General features: G+C 38.3%; 1 protein-coding gene across 3 annotated transcripts in view; it reads right to left on the bottom strand.

Annotated features, from left to right (window-relative positions):
* Positions 1-5,042: 5,042 nt before the first annotated feature.
* The window catches only part of STK3 (serine/threonine kinase 3), a 125,084-nt gene continuing 103,302 nt past the window's right edge, over positions 5,043-26,824 (bottom strand). For 2 of the 3 annotated variants that reach the window (XM_061448039.1, XM_061448038.1), the window contains exon 11: positions 5,043-8,303. In XM_061448039.1, the coding sequence (XP_061304023.1) occupies positions 8,145-8,303 (159 nt within the window). In that variant the 3' untranslated portion in view covers positions 5,043-8,144. Of the gene's footprint in view, positions 8,304-18,278; positions 20,139-26,824 lie in introns of those variants that run through there. The other variant, XM_061448041.1, reaches the window with a different exon arrangement.

The raw sequence follows: 26,824 nt of genomic DNA, 5'->3' as shown, positions 1-26,824 counted from the left end.
GATAAGGCCATGCTGCTTCTGTCACCGGCTGTGGTGGGGGAACACAGCAGCTGTCTGGGTCTGCAGCACGGTGCCAGCCCTGAGCAGCACCATTTCCATTGATCAGAACAGAAGCCGGAAAGCAGCTCAGAAACACAGCAGTGATCTCTTCTTCAGTGTGACTGAATGGTCATTCCTCATTCTAGAGCAAGCAGCTGAACTAAACATCTCAGTTCAGCATCTGCCTACAAATAAAATATCAGTCAAACACTTGGCGATTAAGACTCCCTCCTACTCCAGCTGCAAGATAGGACCCAACTGTCGTGTTTTCTGTGGAGGCTGTAACTGAAGTGCTATGAGATGTATAAGAATTGTGTCAGTTGATGGGCTGAATAAATCAATGGAAACACTTAAAAGGCTTCAAACTTATACCCACCCTTGGAATAAATTTGCATTAATTTTTGGGATGTGGATCCTGTGATCTTAGAAATCCTCAATTACTTATTTATCCCAATAATTACATATGTGGGGGATGTTTAAATATCTGGGTGTCAACAAAAGAGTTATAAATACACTAATTAGAAGAAACAGGTTTATCAAATAATAGAACACTTTACCTATTGATTTCAGCCACATCGCATTGTAGAATATATACAGCCCCAAAGCTACTGTATTTCTGTGAAACCTGAGCAATCGGTGGTGAATGTGCTTCCTTAGCAGGACAGGTTGCTGAAAAAATACAAGCATATAGTCCATCAAGAATTTCTAGCACATACATTACAAACCACTGGACTACAAACCACTTTTGGTTGGTTTAGTTTCTAACAGCACAAGAGAGACTCCTGGAATGCATCAGAGCAGTATTTCAGCTGTATTTATTGAAATACTCAACTAGCACTTACTGCACTGGAGACTTCTGTTCACTTTCAGAGGTAAATCGGATTTGGATTAAGCAATGATGCGTATATAAATCAGTGCAGTGCTGAACATTAAGACAGTTACCCCATTATTTTCTGGATGGTCTCAAGAACTTTACTCGGTAAAGATCAACTAACAGGAAAAACTAAACAAAACCTTTCCTGGATTTTAGGAGACTCAGAAGAAGTTCTTTATTACAAGTACAGAGTTTGATTTGCTTCTGCATTCTTTTAATACAAAACAATTTGAAAAATTCTGGTCTTCTTCCATAGTTTCAGCAGGGAAAATCGGTATATGACAAAAATGCAACATACCTACGGACTGGAATACGGCATGCATTTTAAAAAGAATCTCATGCTTTTGGATATGGTTGCTAAGAAAACTGATAACTCCACTTAATCCTTCTTCAAATAATCTCTGACCTCCATAATCTCTGGACTATGACACCTGTTTTCATGTGCATGAGATCAAAAGGACACCTCTTGCTGTTAAGCCTGTATACCCCATTGTACTGTAATAAAAATGAAATATCAATTGATGCATCACACTACAGGCTTAGTGTCAGATAAATCAAATCAAAAGCTTTTGGTCTCCCTCTTTGATGTATTGGCTGTGAGATTTTCCTTAACCACGCAGGCTTGGAAGCCCAGGAAGAACACAGAGCAGCAGGAAGATCTGAAAAGGGGAACAAGTCGTGTTATAAACATCGATGTGTGCATCAGCCCTTTCAGCAACACCAAGGGAATGAAAGGATGAATTAAGAGGTAGAGGGGGTTGCTTCTGTGTGTGTCTGCACACACCTTTGTACAGTGAGAGAACCATTATACTGGTCAGCTCCGAATACTGGCCCTAAGGGGAGAAACAGGACTTGGAGGGACATGTTTTGCTCTGGGAGTTGGCTAGGGAGAGGTACTGTAATATAAAATTCCAACTGTTCGCAGGAAGAAGAGTCCAGGTCTTCAGTAAAGAGCACACAATTTAATTAATTTGACAGAGAAAAAATACATCCAGATATACCAGCATGTGGCTGTGTATATTTACAAATTTGATTTCTGAAGTTGTGGCTCCTAAAGAAAAGAACTGTGAAGGTTGCTGGGGTTTGCAGTGCATGAGTAAATAGCATTAACTTCTTCCCCCACTGTCGCGATCAGAAAACCAGTATTGGAGCCCAGGATCACATTAGTTTCATTCCTTCCATCGCTCTCCTGCTGGCTGGCTCCAGGCAGCTCCCTGCTCACTCTCAGTTTATCCCCTCTGAATTTGCTGTGGCCTTCAGAAAGGCCTGTTTGCACTGAACAAGTACAAGCACAAGGCAAGACGCTGGCTGTTTGCCTGCGGCACATGAAAAGTCCCGCTCTCACCATTATGTCTAGCAAGCTAAACCCAGTGCCTACAAGAACAACTTGGGAGACTGAGGGATAGTGTTACTACTCACGAAATGTCCTGGTGTAGAGCAAGGAGTAATCATTAGCTGATGCCATTACACAGACTCTCCCACTGCACTAAATGGTTTTTGTACATCAGTATGAAATTGGACACAAGGAACTTTTTACTTTTCAATGTTTCAATGTAATTTTCACATACCTTGGGGTGGCCATGCCCACATCTGCACCAGGGGCTGTGGCCACGCTGCACTCGAACCAGCAGACAGCTGTGGCCTTCTGCATCAAAAGCCACCTGTCACCATGGCGTGGCCTTGGTGAGAAAGGGAGCTGGCTCCTGCAAGGGCCCCTAGGCCACAGACACTGGTTGAAGCACAGTGCTGTCCCGATGCTGATCAACAGCCTCCAGATTCACACAGAGCCTGTTGAGGGCAAAGAGCTACTCACCACTTTGTGCTGCTTCCTCACACTGCAGGAGCCTTCAGTGCCTCCGCTGCAACAGGGAAGGGAGAGAAGGGTAGGAGGGAAGAGTGGTTCCCACGAGAGCACAGCACTGACACGCATCCTGAGCATGTGCACAGCCCATTCAGCACTCATAACACCCAGGGACAGAGCAGGGAAAGCCTCTCCATGCAGAGACAAACATCAGCTGCAGCTGAAACCCTCCATGACCCCAGAAAGGAGTAGGGGAGGAAAAGAGAAACCACCACCCTTTCTTTTGACTGGGATTTTCCCCCATGTTTATTTACTCAGTTATGGTATGTTTCAATTTGTTAAAAATTCATGATTTTAAGCTTCTATCTTTAAAAGTAGTAACTGAATAAGTAAAGCACAAATATAAAAGACAATAAACATGAATGAAAAATCAGTTGTGAAACAGCGACATAGAGCAGTAAGTTACTTGGACGGCTACCTCATTTGCTTTTGTCAGCCACACTTTTTCGCTCCCATCCATAGCTGGCCTCATCAGTGACCTGGAGAGATGCAAGCACTGTCTGTATGCTTTTTCATTTCTCCCCAAAGAAATCGATTTTTAATGATTTGCGTCTTCCTGTTTCTGTGACAAATAAGGCCTAGTGGAACTAACCACAAGTCTATCCTGAGGAATCTGTGAGGCAAACAATGGGAAAAAAGTACCTAGTATCTAGCCTGTGTGGGTCTAACAAACACCCCGGAAGAGAAAGAGCTGGTTAGAATCTGAACTTCCTGTATTTTCAAATGAAGGGAAAACAGGACAGCCGAGACTTTACTGAATAGAAAAAGAGAACAAAAGCTGTTGCCAACATTTGCATTTGTGCACAACATTCCAAGAACACTCGGCTCAGGGGTGCCCTCAGAAGTAATGCTCACATTCATCCTCCAGAGCAGGGGGAAAAGCAGCAGCAAAAACACCCGAAGACTTCTCCAAGGCTTTCACTTACAATAGTGTGCCAGACACTGCTCTACCACAGCCTGGTAGAAAAATATCCCAGAACTAGTGTCCCAGAAAACTGCATAGCATGGCCTCAAGTTGCACCAGGGGAGGTTTAAATTGGATAATGGGAAAATTCACGGAAAGGGTTGTCAAGCACCGAAACAAGATTCCCAGGGAAGGGGTTGAGTCACCATCCCCGGAGGTAGTGTAGATGTGGTACTTCGGGATATGGTTCAGTGGTGGACTTTGGCAGTCCTGGGTTAATGGTTGGACTTTATGATCTTAAAGGTCTTTTCCAACCTAAATGATTCTGTGATTACAGAACATCCATCATTGCTTTGGAAATACAGAAATAAATACCACAGTAAACTGGAGCCCTGAATATTTATGAATGCAAAGAAAAAGACTTCCTCACATCATAAGGTCTTTTTAATTAGTTTTATAACTATATATACACTTAAAAAGAAAATGTAACCCTCATCATATCACATTGATAAAACAGTGTGCACACAGAGTGCTTTACAGAAGTTGCACAGTCTACATTCTGCGTGGAAGCACCACTGCCTATTAATGGTGACTTGTGCAGGAATTCACGCATCATGAGCCGTATTTGTATCTGGAAGTTCAACACGCTGGGTGGAGAAGCAGCCTGAGCCACTGGGCACTCTCATCTAAATATACATGGTCAAATACAGTAAATAACTGTAATATCCAGTAATTGTCAGATTAATTCAGATTAGCAGCAGAATTCTGTCACTTCAAGCATACCATGGTTCATTAAGGAGTTTTGCTCATAAGTCTCTTTTACTGAAGTGCCTTTGTGGGCAAATTCTTAAGCAGTAATTTTTAAAATTCAGAAAAGAAATGGGCTATGGAGTAAATTTTGAGACATTAAATGGATTTTCTTCTCCTGGTTAAGCCTATCCATTACCTATTGTACTTCTCATTACACTAGAAAAATCAAAGGAACACCTAAGGCTGCTAATGTCCACTAGTACCTCCAGGTAAAGGGTGTCTATGAACATTTCCAGTGGGTTGGGGTGATGCTCAGCTCCCTCAGGGTTAGGCCTTTAGCAACCTTAGATTGCAGAGTGGCTTCCACAAAATATTGAGGACTTCTGCCCTTAGACCTGCCCGATACTCTTCCATTGAGATACTCAGACTTCTAGAGTTTGCAGCAACATCTTGAGTTGGATAAATCCTTTCCAGAGCTGACTTCAAGTGATGTGGTTATCCGCACTCACAGCTGGGCTCAGTATTATAAGCATGAGAGATGACAATGGAAATGAACATTGATGGTTATTATTTATGTAATTTTGTTTCTGTTAGAATGACCAACAAGACAACTGTTATACATGAAAAATTAGCTTTTATTACAAATGTTTAGTAATAAGTAATGATGTTTCAAAATTTGTTTACTTACTAAATCTAAACATACAAAGTCAGAAGCAAACAAGAAATTGCTTGGTTAAAATCTTACTGAAGGTTAACTTGTCAGTAGTTGTATCAGATTTCCTTGCAAGGCTTGCTTGTAAAATGTCGTATTTATTGTACTGTCGGATTTCCTTTACAGAGATGCTCATCCTCCAGTAGAGATGGGAAGTCAACAACATGGATGACTTGATTCATTTACATAAACAGAAGAAACAAAAATAAGTCATATCTATCTCTCAATATAAAACCTGTTTAAGTTATGCTTGCACATAATTTAGAGCCCAATACACTGGCTTCTGAAGCCAAAGACAGCTCGTACACTGACTTCAGTGTGCACTGTATTAAAAGGGCAACATTACTAACTTCATTTTAACTGGTGAAAGTATTCTTTGGTCACAAATGTCCAATATATCCCAGATTGCAGTATATCAGAAGTTACTTCTCACCCATTTTAAGTACCTTGTTTACACTTCTATTTCATTCCATGGCTCTCAAGAGTTTTCTCCTCCATGTATAATCCACACCTGTGTTTGTGCATTTGCACAAAATCTGAGCTGTTTCTATGCAGACAGATCAGGAGTGAAGAAAGAATATTGTTTATCTTCTGATATCTTTCAGATGTCAGACTGCACCAGCTCTAGTCCAAAACAGCCTTTTAGTGGAGTCTCCTAGACAGGCAATTCATATTTAACACACTGCATTACCAAGTTTTCAGAATACATAAAATATGCAAATTGTGATCATTTTATTACATTGCCTATTACTGTAAAGCCACATTTTTAAAAATCAAAGTCTAATTTTTGAGGGAATAGTTTAAGAGAGTAAGGGAAAAGAAAGCTGCTAAAGATGCAAGCAAGAGTGTCTGCACAATGACACTTTGTTTAAAAGGCACACCAAGAAAAGGCAAGCTAGGTTCCTCTCCTGATGGTTTAAATCTGTTTTATACTTTTTCTTTTATATATAGATATGCATATATGTGGGTATGCCTACACAAATACATGTATGCACACACACCTTTGAGTTTTGAGAAAATTCAAGAATTAGAAATTCACTTTAAATAAATAAGAACCATACGGGGGGGGGTGGGTGTGCTGTTATTTTTTGCTGCATTATGAGTATAATCTAATGACACTGTGATATGATTACACCATTTTTTATTTCTCATCATTTCACTGTATAAATGTGAGGCCTAAGACTATCAGGTGCATTTATACTGCCTAAAGCAATTTCTGCTGATCTCCTGTGTTTTTGCTTCTTCGTAAGGGATGGCCCCAGTTCAAACAGTTTGGGCTTGTATGTCAGAGCGTGGCATGCACGCAAACACACAGAATGACAATGGCTACAACGGCTATATGCAGCTCAAACCCATGTACTGGTCCCAGCACGGCTGTAGTACACTGATCTTGTAAAACCTTCTGGTTTCCTTTTGCATCATTTTTATGACATAATGCACCACTTTCAATATCTGCACTGCTCCATCTAAATGGTCCACGTATGATGACGGTAAATGTGAAGAGGTATGAGATGATTACAAAATTCCAGACAACATTTAACAGAAGATGCCCATACAGTAGTCACCATTAAAAGCTTAACAGCTCATGGTTCAAATGTAAAGATCTTTTCAGCTGTAGTATCTAAAGAAGTATGACTATCACAGTAAAGTTATTTACACAGAAGGCAACAAGAGTAAAGTTATCAATACAGAACACAGCAGATTGTTCAGAAAGTGGATCACATTTTCTGCTAAGTCTGAAATATTTCTTGCAATGTTGTAAATTCTACCTACCAGATAACCCACAATATAAACCAGACAGAAGAACTTGCAAAAAGATATTAAGAGCTTGATCCTGAATTTCTGATCCACCAAAATCAATCAGCAGACGACTACAGGAATTTTGAATGTCTAGTGATTGCAGGACAAAACCCTTAGAGGACTGCAAAACATTGCTTCTCTTCAGTACTTATTATATATAAGTATTCAATTCATTTTCTTTGGCTTTTAAATTACTATCCTTTCATATCTATAATATGAAACCAAACTAAACACAAACCAGTAATAACTGCCCTCTCCCCTGAAAACTGCTAAAAAAATTAAATGAATTAAAAAAAAAACATTTTCAGAAAGTGTAGCTGTTACTTCATTATAAAACTACAGTGCAAAACGGTTTTATACTGGTCAGAATTGCAATAGCAATTGGAAATTTACACTGAAGGAGTGACTGCAAGTATCGATTCTCCTAAAGAAGAGAAAAATCAAAACTGATTAGGCACTTGTTTTCTTGTTTAATGAAGGATCATTCAGTGTGCGTAAAAATGACAGAAATACTGTCTAAAAGAATGCTCTGTAGCGTAACAACTGGATTGATCAACTACAGCCACAATCCCTGGTTCACGAGAGCAGAAAAACATGTGCCTATTACTCATGTTATGCATACATCCTACTGATATGAATGGGCTGGATACATGTTCAAGTGCTGTCCTGAATTGGGAAGCCTGCTGAAATTGGACTTTCTTAAAAGATTGGTGAGCCTTTCAATTATACCACAATACTAGTTTTATCTAATCTGGTTCTGCTCTCCACAATATTATCCTAATACTTCCTAACAAAAAAAGAAAACAGGCATAAAATAAATAGGATAACCAAAGATTATGTAATAAATATGCTACCAAGTGGGAGGAAAATCCATTGCAACATAAGGCTCTGTAGTGTTGCACAATTAAGAAATCGCTCCAGGTGCTCCAAAACACAACCCCAAAGTACAACACTGAGTTACCACTATACACTTGAAAAGGATTAAGACGTAACAGATTAAACTTCTATTCCATTAAAGATTGAAAATACACACAAGTGTTAAAGTTTCTCTGCAGAACACCATATGTATGCTCTTTCACTGCTCCCATTGTAATTGAAGGAAAATTCAAAAGATTGGGTCTTGAAAACTCTAATAATCAAATTCCTTCAGGCTTACAAAGTGTCCGCACTGACTAATAGTATTATCTCTGCACGTATAGCAAACTCAGAAATTTTGTTGTCTCCGTTTCTTTGCATCCATTGCATCTAGGATAGGTTGTCTCTTTGCAGTGTACCTCTGGCGAAGCTCTTCAATTTCTCGTTCCATCATAGGGTCCAAAGCCTTTAATCGCATCTGTAATTCTTCTAAACTCAGGTTCTTTAACTGTAAAACAATCAACAAAACAAAACAAAAAACCCAAAAAGATTAAAACCTGTTTTAAGCAAAAATGAAAACCCCTACCTTTCATGATTCCTTAATTTACAGTTGCACTGTTTTTACACACTTTGAGTATATGTATACACATAACTGTTTATATAACCAAAAGCCTAAGAATGCCCCACAGTAAATAATTTAACAGCACATGAAAACACAAACAGAGTATATTTAATATACATGATAAAAAAACACTTTGCAAACCTTGTAAATAGATTGCAAATAAATAGAGGGTTGGATCTGAACTCATTCGGCTGAAAAAAGCATGCCACAGTATACACAATTACAGTCATGTATATAACTTACATTGCTTAATGAAATACTTCTTACTGAACTGCAGTATCTTACAGAAGCCTGAAAAAATCAGACAGCTGCTGCAATAGTCCGAGAGGTATTTAGAGGCACTTTCTGCTACGAAGGCACCTGTCTTCCTCAACAGATTGCTGCCAGAACTAGTCAAAGCAAATTGCTAACAGAGTGTTTCAACAATACATGAAATAATCTCCTAAATTCACAGGAAGGGGAGCGAGTTAGCTTTGACCAAGCTCTCCTTTCTAAAAATATTTTCTCACAATGTTAAACAGTTCATTACATTTCATCCATTAAAAGCAAAGGGTCATTTAACAAATCATTATGTTGGGTTTGATGGATGATGCAAATAAAGGCTGGAGTCCTGCCAGGTACTCGGGCACATTAGGCACTACTGCCCCAGCTGCTTGCAGGGAAGGATCCACATTTTAAGTATGTTCCTTTAGCTGGCCTAGGTACTTTTCCCCTGATGAAGTCCAGTGCCTCTCTGTGTTTCTCTCGTCAGAATTGCCTATGTGTGAGCGTGAAAAAAAAAAATCAACAATTTTCCAATAGCACAAATAATTTCATTTTAGGAAAGGGATAATCTATATTTTGTTTGCAAATATTCTGTCATCACAAACAAGCACAACCACCTAACTCGGGGGGGGGAATGGAAAACATTTCCTGAATCAACCTACTAATGAGTCAATACTTCGTTCATGAATCTAGGGCAGTCTTCCATCAACACAGTCTGATCTGTTCTCCCTGAGGAATGAAATACTAGTTTTGATCTTTATTTTTGTCAGCATCTGAGGCATATAAATTAGCAACACATACTGCTACATACAAACCCAGCATTACGACTTCTACTAATAGGCTACATTGCACATAGAATCATAGAATAGTTTGGGTTGGAAGGGACCTTAAGATCATCTAGTTCCAACCCCCCCTGCCATGGACATAGTGAACAAATAACCTAAAGTCATAATAAGGAGGGAGTGGAGATAAGAAAGTTGTAGAAGAGCATATGGAGGAAAACGCACGTTTTCATGCAATGTCATTTTAACCGTAAGATTTGCAATGAAGATGAGAATTATAATCCAGATGTCAAAATAACTTCCAGGACCAAAGATCCTCAGACCTGTATAAGCCTCAGAGACCTCAGATGTGCTCAGTAGCTCATCAAACTCTGTCTCAAATGACACCTTTCATTTTTTAGGAGGGAAAGAGCTGCCTCCCAAGGAATTAAATAAATATAACCTAGTATTTCTTCCATTTGATAAATGCAAGAAAGGATGGAGGAAAGGAATCATAATGCCTCAGTCACCAAGACTTTTACAGAAAAACACCTTTTCATTTTCAGAGAAAGGATTAAAAAACTCCACCACTCCCTTTCACTTTTGGCCCACTGGTAAATAAAACTGGCACGTGACTCATTTTTCAGTGAAGATACTCTTTTAGAGAAGTGGTTTAGAGAAGTGTTGGAAAGATTTGCTTTATAATAAGCAAGAATTACACTGCTGATTCTCCTGTTTAACTGATCCCAACACAGCACAGATAACCAATAAACACCTATTTTTTTAGCACATGACAGGAAACATATTTGGGACTCCACAGACCCGCGAACAGTCTAAGAAAGGCACTGTGAATAATCTCATGTGCAAGTATTTTGTGAGAACTGTCACTGACAAAGTGTCCTACCCACTCTGGGCCAGCGTGGGCAGCCATTTATTCCCTCTCGGTCACCACTGTAGACATCAGGCTTAAACTGCACAGAATAGACTCCAACTGATGCAATCACATAATTATCCTGCACTGAAAACCACTTTCTTAATAGATTGTCAGAGAAGAATGTGATGGGTGAGTTATTATTTAAATTTCAATCAAGAAACAGAGCCAGCAAACAGAATTAAATATTCTTTAAAGATCACAGACAGCTGGGGTGGAAATCAGAATATAAAGGGAAGGAATTTTTAAATCGAGATAATAAGAATCTTCCAGAATGATCTCAGCCACATCACCCAGGGATCCCAGGGTGCCACAGCACTCATCTGCATGAACGGCTGATGCTCAGGACATTCAAAAGAAGAGGATGACAGAAAACGGGGACATTAAGAAACTGAAAACAGAGTTATGAAGGTCTCCTCTATCCAATATCAGATGCAAAAACCATTTAATCAGCCACAGCTGAATCTAGATGTGAGTGTCCCTGCACATGTGTCTCCTTGAGAAATTTAAAAATACTTCTTGATTTCCGTCTGTGCTGTAGATAATAACTTGTTAACTCTAAAAGCCTGCAAAAGTCCTAACACTGAATGCAACGGCAAATGTACCAAATGAGATATGCAGAAAAAACTCAAGATACTTATTCCTGCGTAATTTATTCCCCTGCATGTAAATATTTTGATTCAAATTCTTAAAGCGATACAGCTCAGCACTCATTTACTTATCACTTGCAATTTTAACTGCCATAAATAATTTCCCATATACTTTGCTGCTGTAACTACTAGGGCTACCGGTGTTAATGGGAAGGGAGTGGAGAACATTCAGCGTGCAAGCTACAGGAATTCAAAAAGACTTTAAATTACATTTTGATAGCTTTTTAAAAGCTGTAAACTGTAGCAATTCAGTAATCAGGGCACTGTAAAGATCGTTCAATTTCTGCCACTCCAAACAATGGAATCAGTCCTGTCCTTTTGGAGATCAAACACCCACAACCACACAACAGATGGCCATTAGGGTAAAAGTGGGCCACCTCCAAGACAGGTCTTCAGTGAATGGAATTTCTGATAGAAGTGTACCTGGTGTAACCTATCTTGAACTTTTACCAGCGGGACACCAATCATCTACCTCCTCCTGGCTCATTTTTCAAATTAGTCATAATAGGGTTAAAGACTTTTCCAAGAAAGACTACAAGTAGAAGTTAAAAAGCAGCTGAACAGATTAAGAACCGTTAGCAAGCTTTTCTTAATGTGACCATCCTCATTAAGCTGGGATACAGTAAAAAAAACAGAAGTTAGGGCAACTCTGAGCATGAAGTGATCCGTTTGTGTTCAGGGCACAGGTCAGAGCTACGAGTGCTCCAGAGAGAGGTGTACTCCCCTTGTGTGAAGGTGGCAGGAACCGCTAACCGCTCTGGTTTTAAGAAGCGGTAACTCAGTTTTGTAGCTGAAGGAAAAAATAACCCAGTATTGTCATGCAAGGCTGGCTGAATGCAGTGCAGTTTAGCATTTCATCAGAAGAGTATTTCCTATGCAGAAAACATTCTTATTTTGGTCAATACTGGTTTCAAGTCAATTGCTTTCTTTACATGTCTTCAAACAGTGACACAGAAGGAATTCTACTGATGTAATCATCTCCCAGAACCAAACTTCAGCAAGGGAACTGCGACACTTTTTACTTTTTTGGTCTCCGAGTCTAACTTCTTGCACCCCAGATGGACCAGATTCATTTGGAACAGTAATTTCAGCAAACCAAAGAATAACTACTTGCAGTCAATACTACTTCTGCCTGCAGGAGGACCCACATCGTACCCTTCATATTTAGTTCACAACCCTGGTCAAATCACACTGACAAAAATTCAGATCAAAATGGGCACTTGAAAAATATATATGTGTCCCTGTCTACAGACCTGAGTTCTGTAGCAATAAGCTGAAAAGGACATAAAATACAACCAAAAATGGACTCTCAAAAGCCATCAAGTCAAAGGGTGCAATTCAAATCCTGACTACTGGCTTTCACTTGTGTCCAGCACAGGAGTCAGGAGGAAGGACATGCATCCGAGATACTCGGTGGTGCTTCTGGTCCATGGATTTAGGTGAAGTGATCTGTAAAAGAGTCTGGAAGTCATTAGCCACACTTGGCCAGCACCTATCTGTAGTTATCCAAACTTTTCAGGGGGCGAAAGCCAAAGTTTTGGTGGATGTAGCACACTATAATCTTAATCCACCCTTGACAGCTAACAGAGGTAAATAAAAGCTCTAGACCCATGATGTTTTCAATACGATAAAATTAGGTTTCATTAGTAATTCCATAATGCATGAGTTACCATTGCAAACCTCCAGTCTATCAAACTAAATTATGGAACACTGCCATTAAGCTGGTGCAATGAAAACAAGCAAATACAGTTTCAGGGTTTAGGTTGTTAAGAAAATAGATATTCAATCAAAAAATAATGTGTATCAAGTTTGTTGTGTTTACTTGAAAAAACAAATTCTTCCTAGCAACTGCTTAAATGAATCTTACAGATGCAACATGCCTTATTAAAGGCCTTTGATTAAAAAAATATGGATTGTTAATACTGTATTCTGAGTCATCTATTTTCCCATCTGCTAGTAATTCCTACAATATGAACTATCAACAGAATGGCTAACAACAGTAATTGCAACAATGGCAATTGCAAAGTGGGTTGCCTATAGCACTTTCTAAGATTCAACCAGTGCATGCCTTGGATGTTTTGTGTTGTTAGTGGCCTCAGGTAAGAGAAACGTTTTCTATCCAGCTGCTCCTTTCCCTCTGCTAAGCAGAGTTTCTTTTCTCTAATGGAATAAGCTCCAACGATGACTTCAAATTCTGACCAGTATAAGAAACTAGACTTGAGTCAGGATCCAAAAGGTACAAGGTGGGCCTTTCTAACCAATTTTTTTCATCTATGAATTTACATCCCCAAATCTGTGAATCTCACTTATGTAGTAGCTGTCTCAGGCTTGCGTGCACGGAAATACTCCGCAGTTACTGTCATCTGTTCATCTGCTCCTATGCAGCAACAGGGGGAGAACTGCTCTATGTTTATACAGCAAATCACACTGACCTCATACAAACAGTGTCAGGCTATGAGCTGCCTCAGACACCCACCCTCAGACACATCCGAGCTCTGACTTGCTACCATACCCACACCCCTGCTGTCACTACAATCACTCACAATAAAAAAAATTTGGTTGGGGGGATAGAGCCAGATCATTTATTTCAGGACATTTCCCTGTTGCAAAACACAAAACACGGACATGTACAAATACAAGAAGGACCTAACTTACTATCATTATTTTTGAACAATTTATGTAAGAAAAGGACCAACATCCTAACTTGCAAAAGCCAAAGTTCATTCCACAGAACTACAGTTTAAACATTTTGGGGGGCAAAATAAGCACATAGCACTAAGAGAAAAATATAGACAGACAACTTCATGTAATTTTAAGAAGTCTTTTAGGGATAAAATTGCATATAAGCATCCCATTATTCCTATTTTCGCTAGCAGAATTATTTCTGCTCAGACATTAAAACTACATCATTTTAACAACGCAAAGCTAGATCCTAGTCACTATCATCAATGTTTTTCAGCTCTAGAGGGCTTTTCTTAGCTTCATAAAAAGTCACACTTCAATAGCAAACCACTAAGGGGAAGGAAAAAAAGAAAGTAGAAACAAACCAGTTTTCAGTAGCCTTAGTGCGCATTACCATTTACATACGCTTGTTGAATACGGCCCAGGGCTCTGCATTGAGTAAGCTGAGTACTCCCAATCCTAAAATTCAAAAATCATGAGCTGGGTCCTTCACCTTCATTAAATTACCCTTAAAAAACAGATTCCAAAAGGGTTTTAGGAGGAGGGAGGTGTCTTTTTATTTCCCTTTTCATTTCTGAAGTCACAAGGAGGCACCCAGAATATAAACATTTCTGCGATTAAAAAGGCTAAAAAAGTTCAGGGGGGAGGGGAAAAAAATACCTAGTAGCCAAAAACTTTAACGAGCAATCCTGACTACAGGAACTGAAGTCTAAGGAAAAGCGCAGATCATTGTGAAACACGGTAGAAAAGCAACAGTGCTGTGAGATGTTGCAGTTTTACCCAGCCTGACAACACCAGTCACAGCGTTTATTAATGCTTTATTAAATCCTAAGCAGTTCAAATATCTTTTTCATTGGTTTTTTATCAAGTGATGTTCATGTAGTTGTGAGGTGTATAATTGTCACGAAAACAAACAACTTAGAAGAATCTGAACACGGGGAAATAAACAGCAAGCAATATATCTCAAAAACGTGGCAGCTAGTAAACATCCATTAGTAATCACCCCTGAGATCAAAACTTTAGTATCTGATAGAGAGTAAGTTTAATTAATTTTAAAAGTGTACAGAAAGAAAAAATCCTACTACTCCCTTTTTCCAATGTAATTTACAGAGCCTCCTGCTACGTTACATGCTTACAATTGAGTCTACTGAAGCACGACATTCAATTTGCTATCACCTTCTCTGCAGAATTGCATCATCCATTCACAGACATTTTTAAAAATTACTTTTTGAGTATCACAGGCAAAAATTCACAGTTTCAAATGCCTCAGAGAGGATCTTGGTGGGTTTTTATATACTACGTTTTTTCTATACCAGACATCTCAAGCTTAACGGCACAGTGAGCCCTGAAAATACTATAAATGTTTACTAGAGCTCCTGACAGAGTAAATAATCTCAAGTCTAGGAAAAACACTCCGTCTGGATACTCACCATGCTATTTAAACTTGATTGCAAACACAACCACACAGTGCTGATAGCAAAGCTGATAGCATACCTGCCCTAAAAATACACAAGATTTATACCTAGCCCTACCTGCTTTTGGAGAAAAAAAAAAAAACAAAAAACACAAATGCAACAACCAAACAAAACATGGGAAGAAAAAAACCAACCAAACCAAAAAAAAAACCAAAACCTTTCAGGTATTACTAAATAACAATATAAAAGGAATTTTCTAGCTACAGCTCTTAATGTACTAAGTAGAATCAAAAAGTCAGCATTTTATCTCTATTCATCTGTAGCTCTCCAGAGCAAGTGCTTTTAGTTGTGCTTCCTAACGGGCTCAGTTATCAACATTACAGTGCCCTTGAGTTTACCTATCACATTTCAGCAAACTGAAGTTATCATTCAGCTATATAAACCCAAATGTCACCTTCATATTCAAAAGCTTTCTCAAGTTAAGGCTCTGCCTCCTTGACATCTGATTTTCCTATGAGAGGACCACTTTAAAAATGTTCAGAAAATAGCAGTTATTACATTTTTGTGAAATTCTAGTAACCTACACTTAAATACAAGCTGCACTGAGAACAAATATATAAATTGTTTGGGATGAGAGCCATTTTAAAAAGCAGACCCACTTAGTTAAGACCCCAAACATCCTAAAGATAAAACAAAAAATATGTTCCTAGTTTTGTTAAAGTATTTTGTAAATGCAAATCTCTATGCAATTTTGCATTTGAAAAGACGTAACATGAAATAAAAGACCTGCGGTTAAAAATAAAGCTGTATTAACATCTTCAAATTCCTGAAGTACATAATGATATCATTTAAAGCTATTTTTCTCCGCTAGTTCAGCTCAGATTATTTCAGAAAGAAAAACAGAAACTCCCTAAATAATGAGTTACGACACAGCAAGATACATACATGAACAGAGATAATCTTGAAGTTAAAACCAGACTCACAAGAGTGTTTAACCTGAAGAGCAGTAGAAGGGACTAGAAGAATTTTAAACCTCAAACTTCAGTGCCCCAGTGAGGTACAATACAAGTGGATCTCAGGTTTCTCAGAAGTACAACACGTAGGTACTCAAAACTAAAACAAGAACGGATAGAGCAAAACTAAATTTTCCTAACAGGAAAAGTCTGTTGGAGGAGGGACGCACCCCCCCAACCCAAAACACACACGCAAATTTGTATCTTGTTTGCTGGGAAACCCTGACTTAGTTATATTCTTTATAAGGATGAAAATTCACGTCTGTTTAAATTCAGAAAGGATCTAGGAAAATAACACATCATCTTTAATAAATGGAAAAATGATAGGCATTCTGTTTCCTGGGGTTTATTTCATGCAGAATGCATTCTCGTAGTCACGTACAAGAGAGGATGGGTTTCAGCCACTTTGGGTACAAAATAGACAGGAAAAATCCTATACCCCTGACAGGGCACTTCACAGGCAACAAATGCCAGATTTCTTAATCCTGGCAGAAAGAAGAAAATAGAACAAAGGCAGCAAAAACACAGTAAAACTGAGATATCAGCTGAAAGAGGCCTGCCAGACATCAGAAAGAGCAGAATCTGAATGCAGCAACTGAACAAAGCTAGGGCTAAGCAGAGAGATGCTAGCTGTCAGATGCAGCAGCGAGAACAAGATCCCTGCCTCAGGAAAGCCATGAGGGTCATGGCCTTTAGAGAGAATGACAGCCAAGCCTATCTGAGCTTAAGCACCGACACACAGGTGGTGGATGCTGCACAGTCACAGTGATCAGGGAGGGAAGACACGCACCCCCAGGCTGAGGCTACCATCATCTTTGCTAGACAGCACGTTTCATTTTCTGCACAGCTTCAAAAATTTAACCAGAAGCACTGCTGGCTTTTAAACAGTATGTCTCAATCTGTAGTTCCTAAAGTTTTTGTTATTCCTTCCTCACTCATTTTCTGGAAATCTCTCTCCTCTCCTGCCAAACAGCTTGACTACCTATTTAGTTTGATGTGGTTTGCAGTTTTCCTGAACACTGAAAAAACTCAGCTTGCTGAAAGATTTAGGCTCCCAACAACAGCAGCACGGCCCTCTCTGTCCCCAGAAAGCAGAAGGGAACTGTTCTACGTCGCATTCAGCAGCTCACCAACGCAGGGGCTGGAGATTTCGTTTGCCTATGGCAGCTTTGATGTTATGAAAACTGGTTTAAATTGTTTAGGAAACATTTTTATTGTGCTCAAGAACGGAGCAGATTTTAGAAAAATCTCTTTACACCTTAAGCAATAGTTTATTAACTCTTCCTAATGCTGCCTTCTATTGAAGTCTTAACTACAAATCGTAACATATACTGCAGTTTGAGCCTATTCATTAAAGTGAATTTCATTTTTCTTTTGCAAAAAATGCATCAGCTCCACATTTGTGAACAGAGCTTAGCAAACACAGACTAACAAATAATTTTTAATAAACTTGATTAAATCCACCTTATAATGCTGTTAATCTAGAATATCTTGCTTCTAATCAAGACTAAATTCGATCTAAAATAAGTGAACAAATACAGAAATTGACAATCTACCACTTAGCTAGCAGCTTTTAAATATACAGTGTCTTTTCCTTAACAGACATATAGTAGGCAACTCTCATTACAAGTAATACAGTAAGAAAATCCTGAAAATACAGAACAAGATAATAATTGATAATAATTCATGTCAGAACACATTAATCAAGAAGCCCATGCACCAGCATACAACTAAGCAATATTAAGTTAAAAAAATCCAGACCACACATTTTAATGAACAAGAAATCCAAGTTATCTCAATACTGAACAATGTACTTAACCATAATAATCTCATTCTATTATCTAAAATACAATCCACCCTGTGAAGTGTGATGCTCACACTGTATTAGTTTAGAAACTCTATTTATATTCATTGAACAAAAGTCAGTGATTCAGTGGAATATTCACCGAGTTCAGAACTTCCAAAATCATTTCCCAAAGAAATATTTGATTATCAAATATTTTGCCTGACTCAAACGTTAATGTGGATCAAGCCAAAAATTAGCACATTTCTTTATTACCTTCACAGTATCTACAGCATTTGATCTATTTGCTTTGCCACAGAGTACAGAACAACACTAGTTTTTATGTTTTGTTGTTCTAGGGGTTTTAATTATTATAATCTGCAGATATAGTTGTGATTTATTACGCAATGCAAACAGGTACTGTGCAAGCTTTTACGCCAACACTACTCACTAAGCCCAGTCCCAATTTACAATGCTCACTATTCTACTTCTGCATCTCTGGAGTAACTTATGTCAATTACATAGCCCACAACTAAGGAACAGCACAAGCTCTGCAAACCCTTACAATGTGACTCAAGTCTCAGTAGAATCTGTCTGGCCTTTCTGCTCGGTTTATCAATCAATCTCGAGTAATTATATAGGTTTCAATTATGTTTCCGTTTTCTAAACTTAAAATCTGTAAGGAAAATAATTATAAAATCTTACTTATTGTGTAGTACATCAACAATGAATATGCTACACATACTGCACTTGAACATCTGTAATGCTCAAGTGTCTTTAACTTTCAGATCTAAATCCCTCTCCAGAAAAACACTGTTGGGAATTTAATCTAGGTTTTAAAATTGATTTAGTATTCATGATGTGGAAACTGAAGCAGAACCAAGGGCCTCATCTATATTACTTCCAACCTCAACTACCAGGGCAGGAAATAATGAGAGTTCCCATCAAGCTCCAACTCATGCCAAACAGTCCATCCAGCACATTCCTAGACTATATAAAAGGATAAGAAAAATATCAGCCAGACAAATGCATTCCTTAAATGCAAGGTGTCAGTACTCAAACAAAATCTGTGTTCAATGCAGTCAAGTGCTATACAGCTCACAGGCTCATCTTTAAATAAAATCATGTGTTTCACAACTGCACTTTCAGAAATAATTAAAAGCCAAAGAAAATTTGATTTCAATTTACAGTGCCTTATAAAAGCAGTTCAATTGCTCTGACCATCTTCAGAGTAGTGCTTTTCCAAAATAAAGATGAAAATATAAACACTGAGGTTATTAAATACTCCAGCAATTTACTTAAAATACATCACTGGGGTTTCTGTTTACAGAACATCTATTCCTCACTGTGAATGATGTCCTGCATTCAAAGACAGAACACTGAAGAGAGACAAAGTACAAACTAATGGCACTGGTCACATATTAATTCTTCAGAGTTGATAAGAATAGAGAGGGTGGGAACAACTCCCTCATCACCAACAGATCTGATGAATATGCATAAGCAGAAATAAATGCAGGGAAACTTAGGTTAACACAAGTTTAGTGTCAAAAAGACTGCATATCTGTCCTGGACTTTCTATATGAAATATGAACTTAGCCATGCACACTGATTGCTTCTTGATCCAGTTATTGCACATATCTGGGTATGGGCATTAGGATTTACTGTTGAAGAAAAACTACTCTCAGAAAGATATATAAATATATAGCATATGTTCTTGTATCGATGCTAATGAAATTCACCTTATGTGGCAGAAGGACGCGGGGGGGGGGGGGGAATCGTATCTTTCCGAAGTCTACATCCTGTCACTAGCAGAAAATGGCACCAAATCAGGCAGTTGAAAACCTGGTATTAACATACAGCAGCAAATTCTAAGAACCTCAGAAATGTATTAATTTAAAGAGTCCCCAGCACCAAACTCGTCTCCCCTTTCCACCCAAAAGAAGGACATATTTTCACTTGGAAACTCAACTGGTGACAGAGAAGTGGCTTTCGGCTTTAAGCCATCATCTTCTGAAAAAGCTGTTACAGTTTTTAATACAAGCTGCCTTGTTGAACTACCACACATATTCAGCAGCGGACCAACTAGCCAATTCTTTTCTCCCAGAAGAAACAAACTGCCAGCTCAGGTTTGGATAGGCAGAAAATTATACCTCTTTTTCTGCTTACTGTCTCTGAGACTTGCACCACTGCTGATACAGCTGGAGACCTTGCATTCTTATGGTCTGAAATCAGAGTGTAACCAAAGACTAGATGTCTTAGCATCCCATCATCAGAGAAATTACACTAATAATTTAAGAATACTATAGACATGAAAAAGGCAATGTTCTGTTGCTTTGCTTTCTTTTTGAGAGCACTGAAAAGGTAAGGTTTTCATTATAATATTCCTACTTAATCTCACAAACACACATATGTGCACACAGCTGAAATTACAAATACTGTTGTAAGTTAGGAGAATTCACAATGCTGTAAAATCATATTAGAGGAAAAAAAAATAATTTTAGTAGGTTATTTTGTTACAGTGGATGTCAAATTCACCAAAGGCTCTATTAAAAGGCACAATGAATGCAAGTTATGACTTCAAAATATTTTAAAATCCCAAATATATGAAGAGGTACTTTAGTAACATAAGCACGTTGTGTTCCCCAACAAAAAATGTGGACCTGATCCATCAGTTCATTTTTTAAAATAAGTCATTTTGATCACTTCCATTTTCTTCACTGACTTTGAGTTTAAACAGTCATTCCAGGGGTATTGTCTTCTTGCAGTTCTTACCCATTTCAATCTCAAATCACACCCCTCTTTCCTCCACCAGAATCTCCTCTTGCTTTAAAGAGGACCTTAGAGAAATAAATCATTCTGTTTGTACTTATGCCATCTGATGGTCTGCACTGCACAGGGAACCCTAGTAATTACGAACTAAATGCCTACTAACCTGGTTGATGATGATGTTGCTAGAATGCCAGTCACATTTACCGCATCCTGGCATTAGAATAACAATAGCAAAGAAGTCGTTTCAGTAACTTAATAATTTCTCCTACTTCCACAAATGCATTCTATTTATACTCTCCCAAATAGCATCACAGTGCATAATACCTTGCCTAGAAGCAGCAACACTGCAAAACTACGATGTAATTTAATTGTATTAATCTGCGTAACTATGCTGAAAATATTTCACCTCTTGCTCAGCAATATGCAAAATTTTGAAAGAAATGTTGCTTGAAAACAGACAAATTAGCTATTTATTGTTGCTATAACAACCATAGAAAATCGTGTAAGAAAATAGGGAGCAATGAAGGATGAAACGCCATAGAAACCGATAAGAATAGAATAAGTTGTGTCAGCACTAGCCTTAAGGAAAATTCCAAGCACAAACAAGTTCACGGATGAAAAGGTGGAAAACCAGCAAAGGGCAGTTAAGGTGGCGAAATCAAAAGAGGTAGTTATATGGCATACTGCCAGTGTTCTCCAACAGATATTACATGCGGATTGGTTGAAACCTCTAACAAAACTAAAACACGTTTGATAAAAATTCAGCAGAGATTATGACAGAAACTTGGTTTGGGTTTTCTAAAAAAAACCCTCTTGATTATAACACCACTGCTGCAGTGTTGCACGATATAAATAGTTAAAAGCCCTCAAAACCAAAATACAGTAATAGCTAAATTGCTGCCAGTTCTACATGGTTTTCTAATATTCCCTCCAGCAGAAGGAACTAACTTGACTTAGGAAGTTACGAAGGAATTCAAATGTATGGATCTATTTTCCTGTAGGTCAACCCACTACTGCACTGTATAATAAATGTAAACATTAAATGATATCATTTCATCTCTGCTCCTCACCTTTCTAACGACCTTTCAGAGAAAACATCCTGGAGCCTGAATTTTGTTTAACATGGAAGTCATACAGGCTGGGTAATATGACATTCCTACCTACAAGCAAAACATCTTTAATGCATTTATTTCTCCTAAAATAAAAACTAATGTTATACAGATATCTCTTTATCAAACCTAGAATCAACACACAGACCAGTCAAAATCAAAGTTTTATATACAGTAGAAGAAATAATACATTTACAGCTCTTTGTTCAAAGAATTAACAAAGCCAAAATCAATCCTCTCCCTAGCACAACTCATTTTTGGATGCTATCCACTAACTTTTATTGAGAGCATAATCAAGAAGAAACACTTTCTTTTTTACATCTCTCATTTCAAAAAAAGGACAAAAAAGCAGATGGGATTAAAACTGAGTTCAAACCAAAGATGGTGAATTCAGATTTGAGTCAGCAGACATATGGAAACCATTGTACAAAGAAGGGAATTCTTGCCTAAAAAACGTTAGTTCAGGTGAGCTGCACCTAAACCAAAGACAAAAATCTTTGGAGCAGTCTAAAAAAGGACAGACAGTAAGGAAGTAGCTTCATTCTACACTTAATCTGATCTAATGACAGGAGGTAGCCAAAAGGGTCAGTCCTGCTGTGTGAAATCCTCTGGCTCCTGACCACTTCCTTGCATGACACCTACTAATTTTGCAACAGCAGGGTGAGCTGGGAGAGAGCGGAGGTGAGGACAAGGGGGCGTCAAATGTTTTTTGAGCACACCAAATGGACTCAACTCTCTGGCTACCTGGTTGCTACGATCAATACAAGGAGAGTGACAGAAATGAGAAGGTGCTCCTCTCTTTTTCCATAATCCCTATCTCCTGAATAAGTCTGCAATAAGATGGCACCCACCTGTCTCTGATTCCAAGCTACAGAAGCCAAGGTCAAGGCACCAACAGGCCACAGACAACAGCTGACTACTGACCTCAGCCGATACATCAGCACAGCTATTATCCGGATCCCTCTTCTCAGAAGCAACTTATTGTTGGCAGCATCAGTACTGAAACTTACAACAAATTCTCTTTCTTTGAAACCTCCACCTTTGCTGAATTTGGACAATACCACTCAAAAGTTATCACAGTAAACAGAACAATCACTTAAGTCTCATTTCCTTATGAAACACACCAAAACAATATACAGCTAGATTGTACAAAAAACCTTCTTTGTACAATTAAAAAATGGAAACACCAATACGATTTAACAGAAAACACATAGCAAAGTTGAATATCCGATTTTGGGGAAGTATAGGTTGAGTGGTGGGAATCATAAAAATCTATGAAAGGTGGCTGTGCTTTTATGACAAAGTGAATAAAATTGATTTTATACACTACAACTGCTAAATCACATAAAATATTTTCCCCAAAGCTCTGGCAATGGGATTAGTAGTTTCCTCAAATTCTGCCTCCAAGCAGAACTGTAAACAAGGAATTTAAATACAACAAGTGAGGGATTCTGCAGGGCTGGGGGGCAACCAACACAGAGGCTTTTCTCTTTCTGGTATTCACAGCACTTTAGAAGAAACACAGAGATAGTGTATCCTCAGCACATTTTAGGATTCATATTATATTTGACAACAAAATAACAAGACTGCCCTACCTATACCAAAACCAGCAAGGCATCTGAAAACACAACAAGCTGTAAGTTAAAATATAATACCAGTGAGCTAAGCTTTTGTATCAATTATTTCTTGTAGGTTTGGGAATAGTAGACTTAGAAAATTCAACTGTAAACTGTTTTCTTACTTCACAAAGCTTTTTTAAAATACAGAATGCACAACAGTAAATGCTGTGGTATGATCACCTGACATTATCAGTGGGCTACACAATACATGCTTTTGAAATCTTTACTATAACATCATCTTACAAAAGAAACTACTGCAATAATTTATTTTTATCTCTTCCTAATATACATTAAAAATATCATTAGAAAAATGAAAAGGCAATAAAAGCAATAGAACAAGAATCTAGTACCACAGATTCTTTTATTCTCTATATAGATTCGATCTTCTCACATTACAAAAAAAGAATGTCACTTATGCCCAATAGTGGATGTAGATGGGGATCTACTCCAGCACTGCAGTTATACAACAATGAAATCCAAAACCACAGTCTAACTCATCAAATGTACTTCTAGAAAGTTTTCACACCCTTGAAGAGGAACAAATAACATCTTTGGAGAAAAAGTTTCAGGCGTCACTGATAGTCCACCCTTTAAGCTGCTTCAGTGGTACTGCTGAGGTCCTGACCTGTGTTCAGTTAACTGCTCAGGCAGCCTCTGGTTGAATTTGGAAGCATTCAAAAGCTGCTGCCTCAGAAAAGCCTCCAGCAAGCTGGCATCACATCTTCCCATCATTGTGCAAAAGCACCACATACCAAAAACATGACAAATTTAAAAGCAGTGTATCAACAGCGGAGTCCACAACTATTGTGACAGCTCTGATGAACATGCAAGACATTTCAAGAAAAATGTTTTAATGAAAATACATCAATGAGGAAACTGCTATTTCACTCAACCATAGAACTCAAATGTCATTAAAAACAACATAACTAATTACAGCAAAACTTTCAATCCCAGTCTATGTCACCAAAAAGTGAATGTTTATAAGGAAATTCTCTGTCCTATGAATTAAAGGCTCTGTGGACCTACTGAATATGAAAATCAGACCAAAATAAATTCTGCAAGTATTGCAAAGTGAGCCACTGCATAGCTTACTAAAGCTCTCCAAATACTGAGATTATATAATACTGCAAGAAAAATGTGGTTTATGCCCTTTTACTGATAAGGACTATAACACCTCATTCAGTTGGACTTCATGCAATGCAACACGTAACACTGAGATCAAAAGGTGTTACTAAAAGGACAGACCAAGATTATTCCCCACCTGAAGCAGCAACCCAAAGGCAGCAGGGAAAGGGAGGTTTTCACTGACTGCCATCTAGGGCAGTACATGGTCTAAAACCATGTGATAAGCTATCACAATACCTATCCTGTAAGGCAGACAGCTTTTCAAGAAACAAAGTTTGAAGTGCAGTCTAATTGTATTTCGATCCCCTGTACTGCATCATCATGACATACGTGCTAATTTAAAGGATTCTATTAGTTTCAGGTGACTGCTTTGAAAAATTCAAAACTGGAACAAAGTCCGAGATGTCTACTGCTAATGACAAAGCTCTGACTGAACATGGTTCAGTTTAACCTTTAAAAACGTATACTGTAAAAGCAAAATGTCACTTCTTAAGCCTCCCACAGGCAAAAAACTAGAGCCCTCCTATACTCAAAACATGAAGTCACCTAGTATATCCACTCAAGAAGGAAGAAATAGGGAATTTTGGCAAGGAACAGAGACAGGAAACGCTTTGTTTATGATTCCTACAATTGTCCATCTAAGATATGAGCTTCCCAAAGCATCAGTGTCAGGATGAGACTGACATTTACCAAAAGCAATCTTAAGACATTTACCAATCTCCCGAGATGTCTCCTGTACATCCCCCTAAATTGATACAAAGTCCTATTGTATTTACAGCAAAATTATATCTCTTGCCTGCTTCACAAGTACACCATGGCTGCTATTAACAGAAGTAATGAAAAGCAGTATTTTTACTCTGTACTTTTTTCCTCATAAATATATACTTTTTTTTGATGTACAAATGTACAAAGATTCAACAGCAACCACCACAGTAAGCATAAAAACTCCCCTAAAGAGTGCACGAAGAATGCAAGACATTACTCATACATGAAAATAAATATTCCATGTTCACTAATTCATCAAGCACAGCAACTGTAGTTAAAATTTCACCAGAGGTTAGTTGTGATCATGGACTGCCTGGCACTAGCTACTATATATTTAAATGAGTACAAGACAAACAAAGAATGAAGTTTGCTGGCACAATTGGTTAAAAAAACTACTCATAAAAAAAAAACCATATGGATAAGCCAGACAGCTTTCACTTGAAAACCTGACACTTACTCAATTGATAACCACCTGCATACAAAGTTCTTGGCAGCTTTAAAATACCTTCCCCCCCCCCTTTTTTTAAAGAATAAAATATTCTTCAAGTTATTTCCTATCATATCAAGCACAAACATGCTTTCATTTAACTTCAGGAATGGAATGTGTCTTATTTTAATCTTTCACCTTTGTTCAGTTAAAAAACCTGTGTTGCTGATAATAAGATGCAAACCAGATCTTATTTAAAATATGATTTATGCTATGTATTTATATATTCTCAGGAACACTGCATTCCAAATTGATAAGTACTTGATTTTGTGGTTTGTTTGGGGTTTTTTGTTTGGCTTTGTTTTCTTTTGCTTTTATGCTTTTAATATAGTCAGTCCTGCAAAAAGAGCTGGCAGGATCACCAGGCTCCTGAGTCAGTAGTTTCATACATCAGGCACTCATTTCAATTTTTAGCTGAAAAAATTTAGTATGCATTCCGGTAATAGACAGAGGCATTCCCATGGCTCTGGCACCAACACCCACTTTTGCATATTCCCAGACAGGGACTGCTACAGGAGCTGCACAGCTACAGACCCTGCACATACACCTGCTGGTGCATGCGTGTAGATGCTCTTTCTTCCAGTGCCTTGTTAGATCCCAGGACACAAGTATATGTATGTATCAGCTTCAAGATGGACACATACAGAGCAGGTGCTAGCTTCACTGTCCAGTCTGCAGAGGAGCATTGGCAGTTCCTCTGGTCTGCGGAGAAGCACTGGCAGCTGCATTAGGTTACCATCAATGACAACAGCTCCTCAAAGCCCAGGTACATTGGACCACCTTTGCTTCCTTTATGAGATGGGATTTGCAATGTACAGCTTAGACAAGTAGCTTTATTTTCCAATTTAAGAGTAGGATTATTATGGAATAAGAACCCACTGCAATTGTTTGGCAGCAGGTCCCAAGAAATTAATGTGATCATGGACTTTCTGGATCCAAGGTTGTCAGGACAAACAGCAAAAATAATGAACTCATTTTACAGTAGAAAATAAGGTTAAAGGAAAAAAAAAAAGCCACAGACAGCAGGAAACAGG

The sequence above is a fragment of the Pezoporus flaviventris genome, unplaced genomic scaffold (genome assembly GCF_033815535.1).
Source record: "Pezoporus flaviventris isolate CSIRO_AGI_PZ_B2104156 unplaced genomic scaffold, CSIRO_AGI_Pfla_v1 ptg000007l, whole genome shotgun sequence".
NCBI classification, from domain to species: Eukaryota; Metazoa; Chordata; class Aves; order Psittaciformes; family Psittacidae; genus Pezoporus; species Pezoporus flaviventris.
This window is presented reverse-complemented; position numbering and strand designations above follow the sequence as displayed.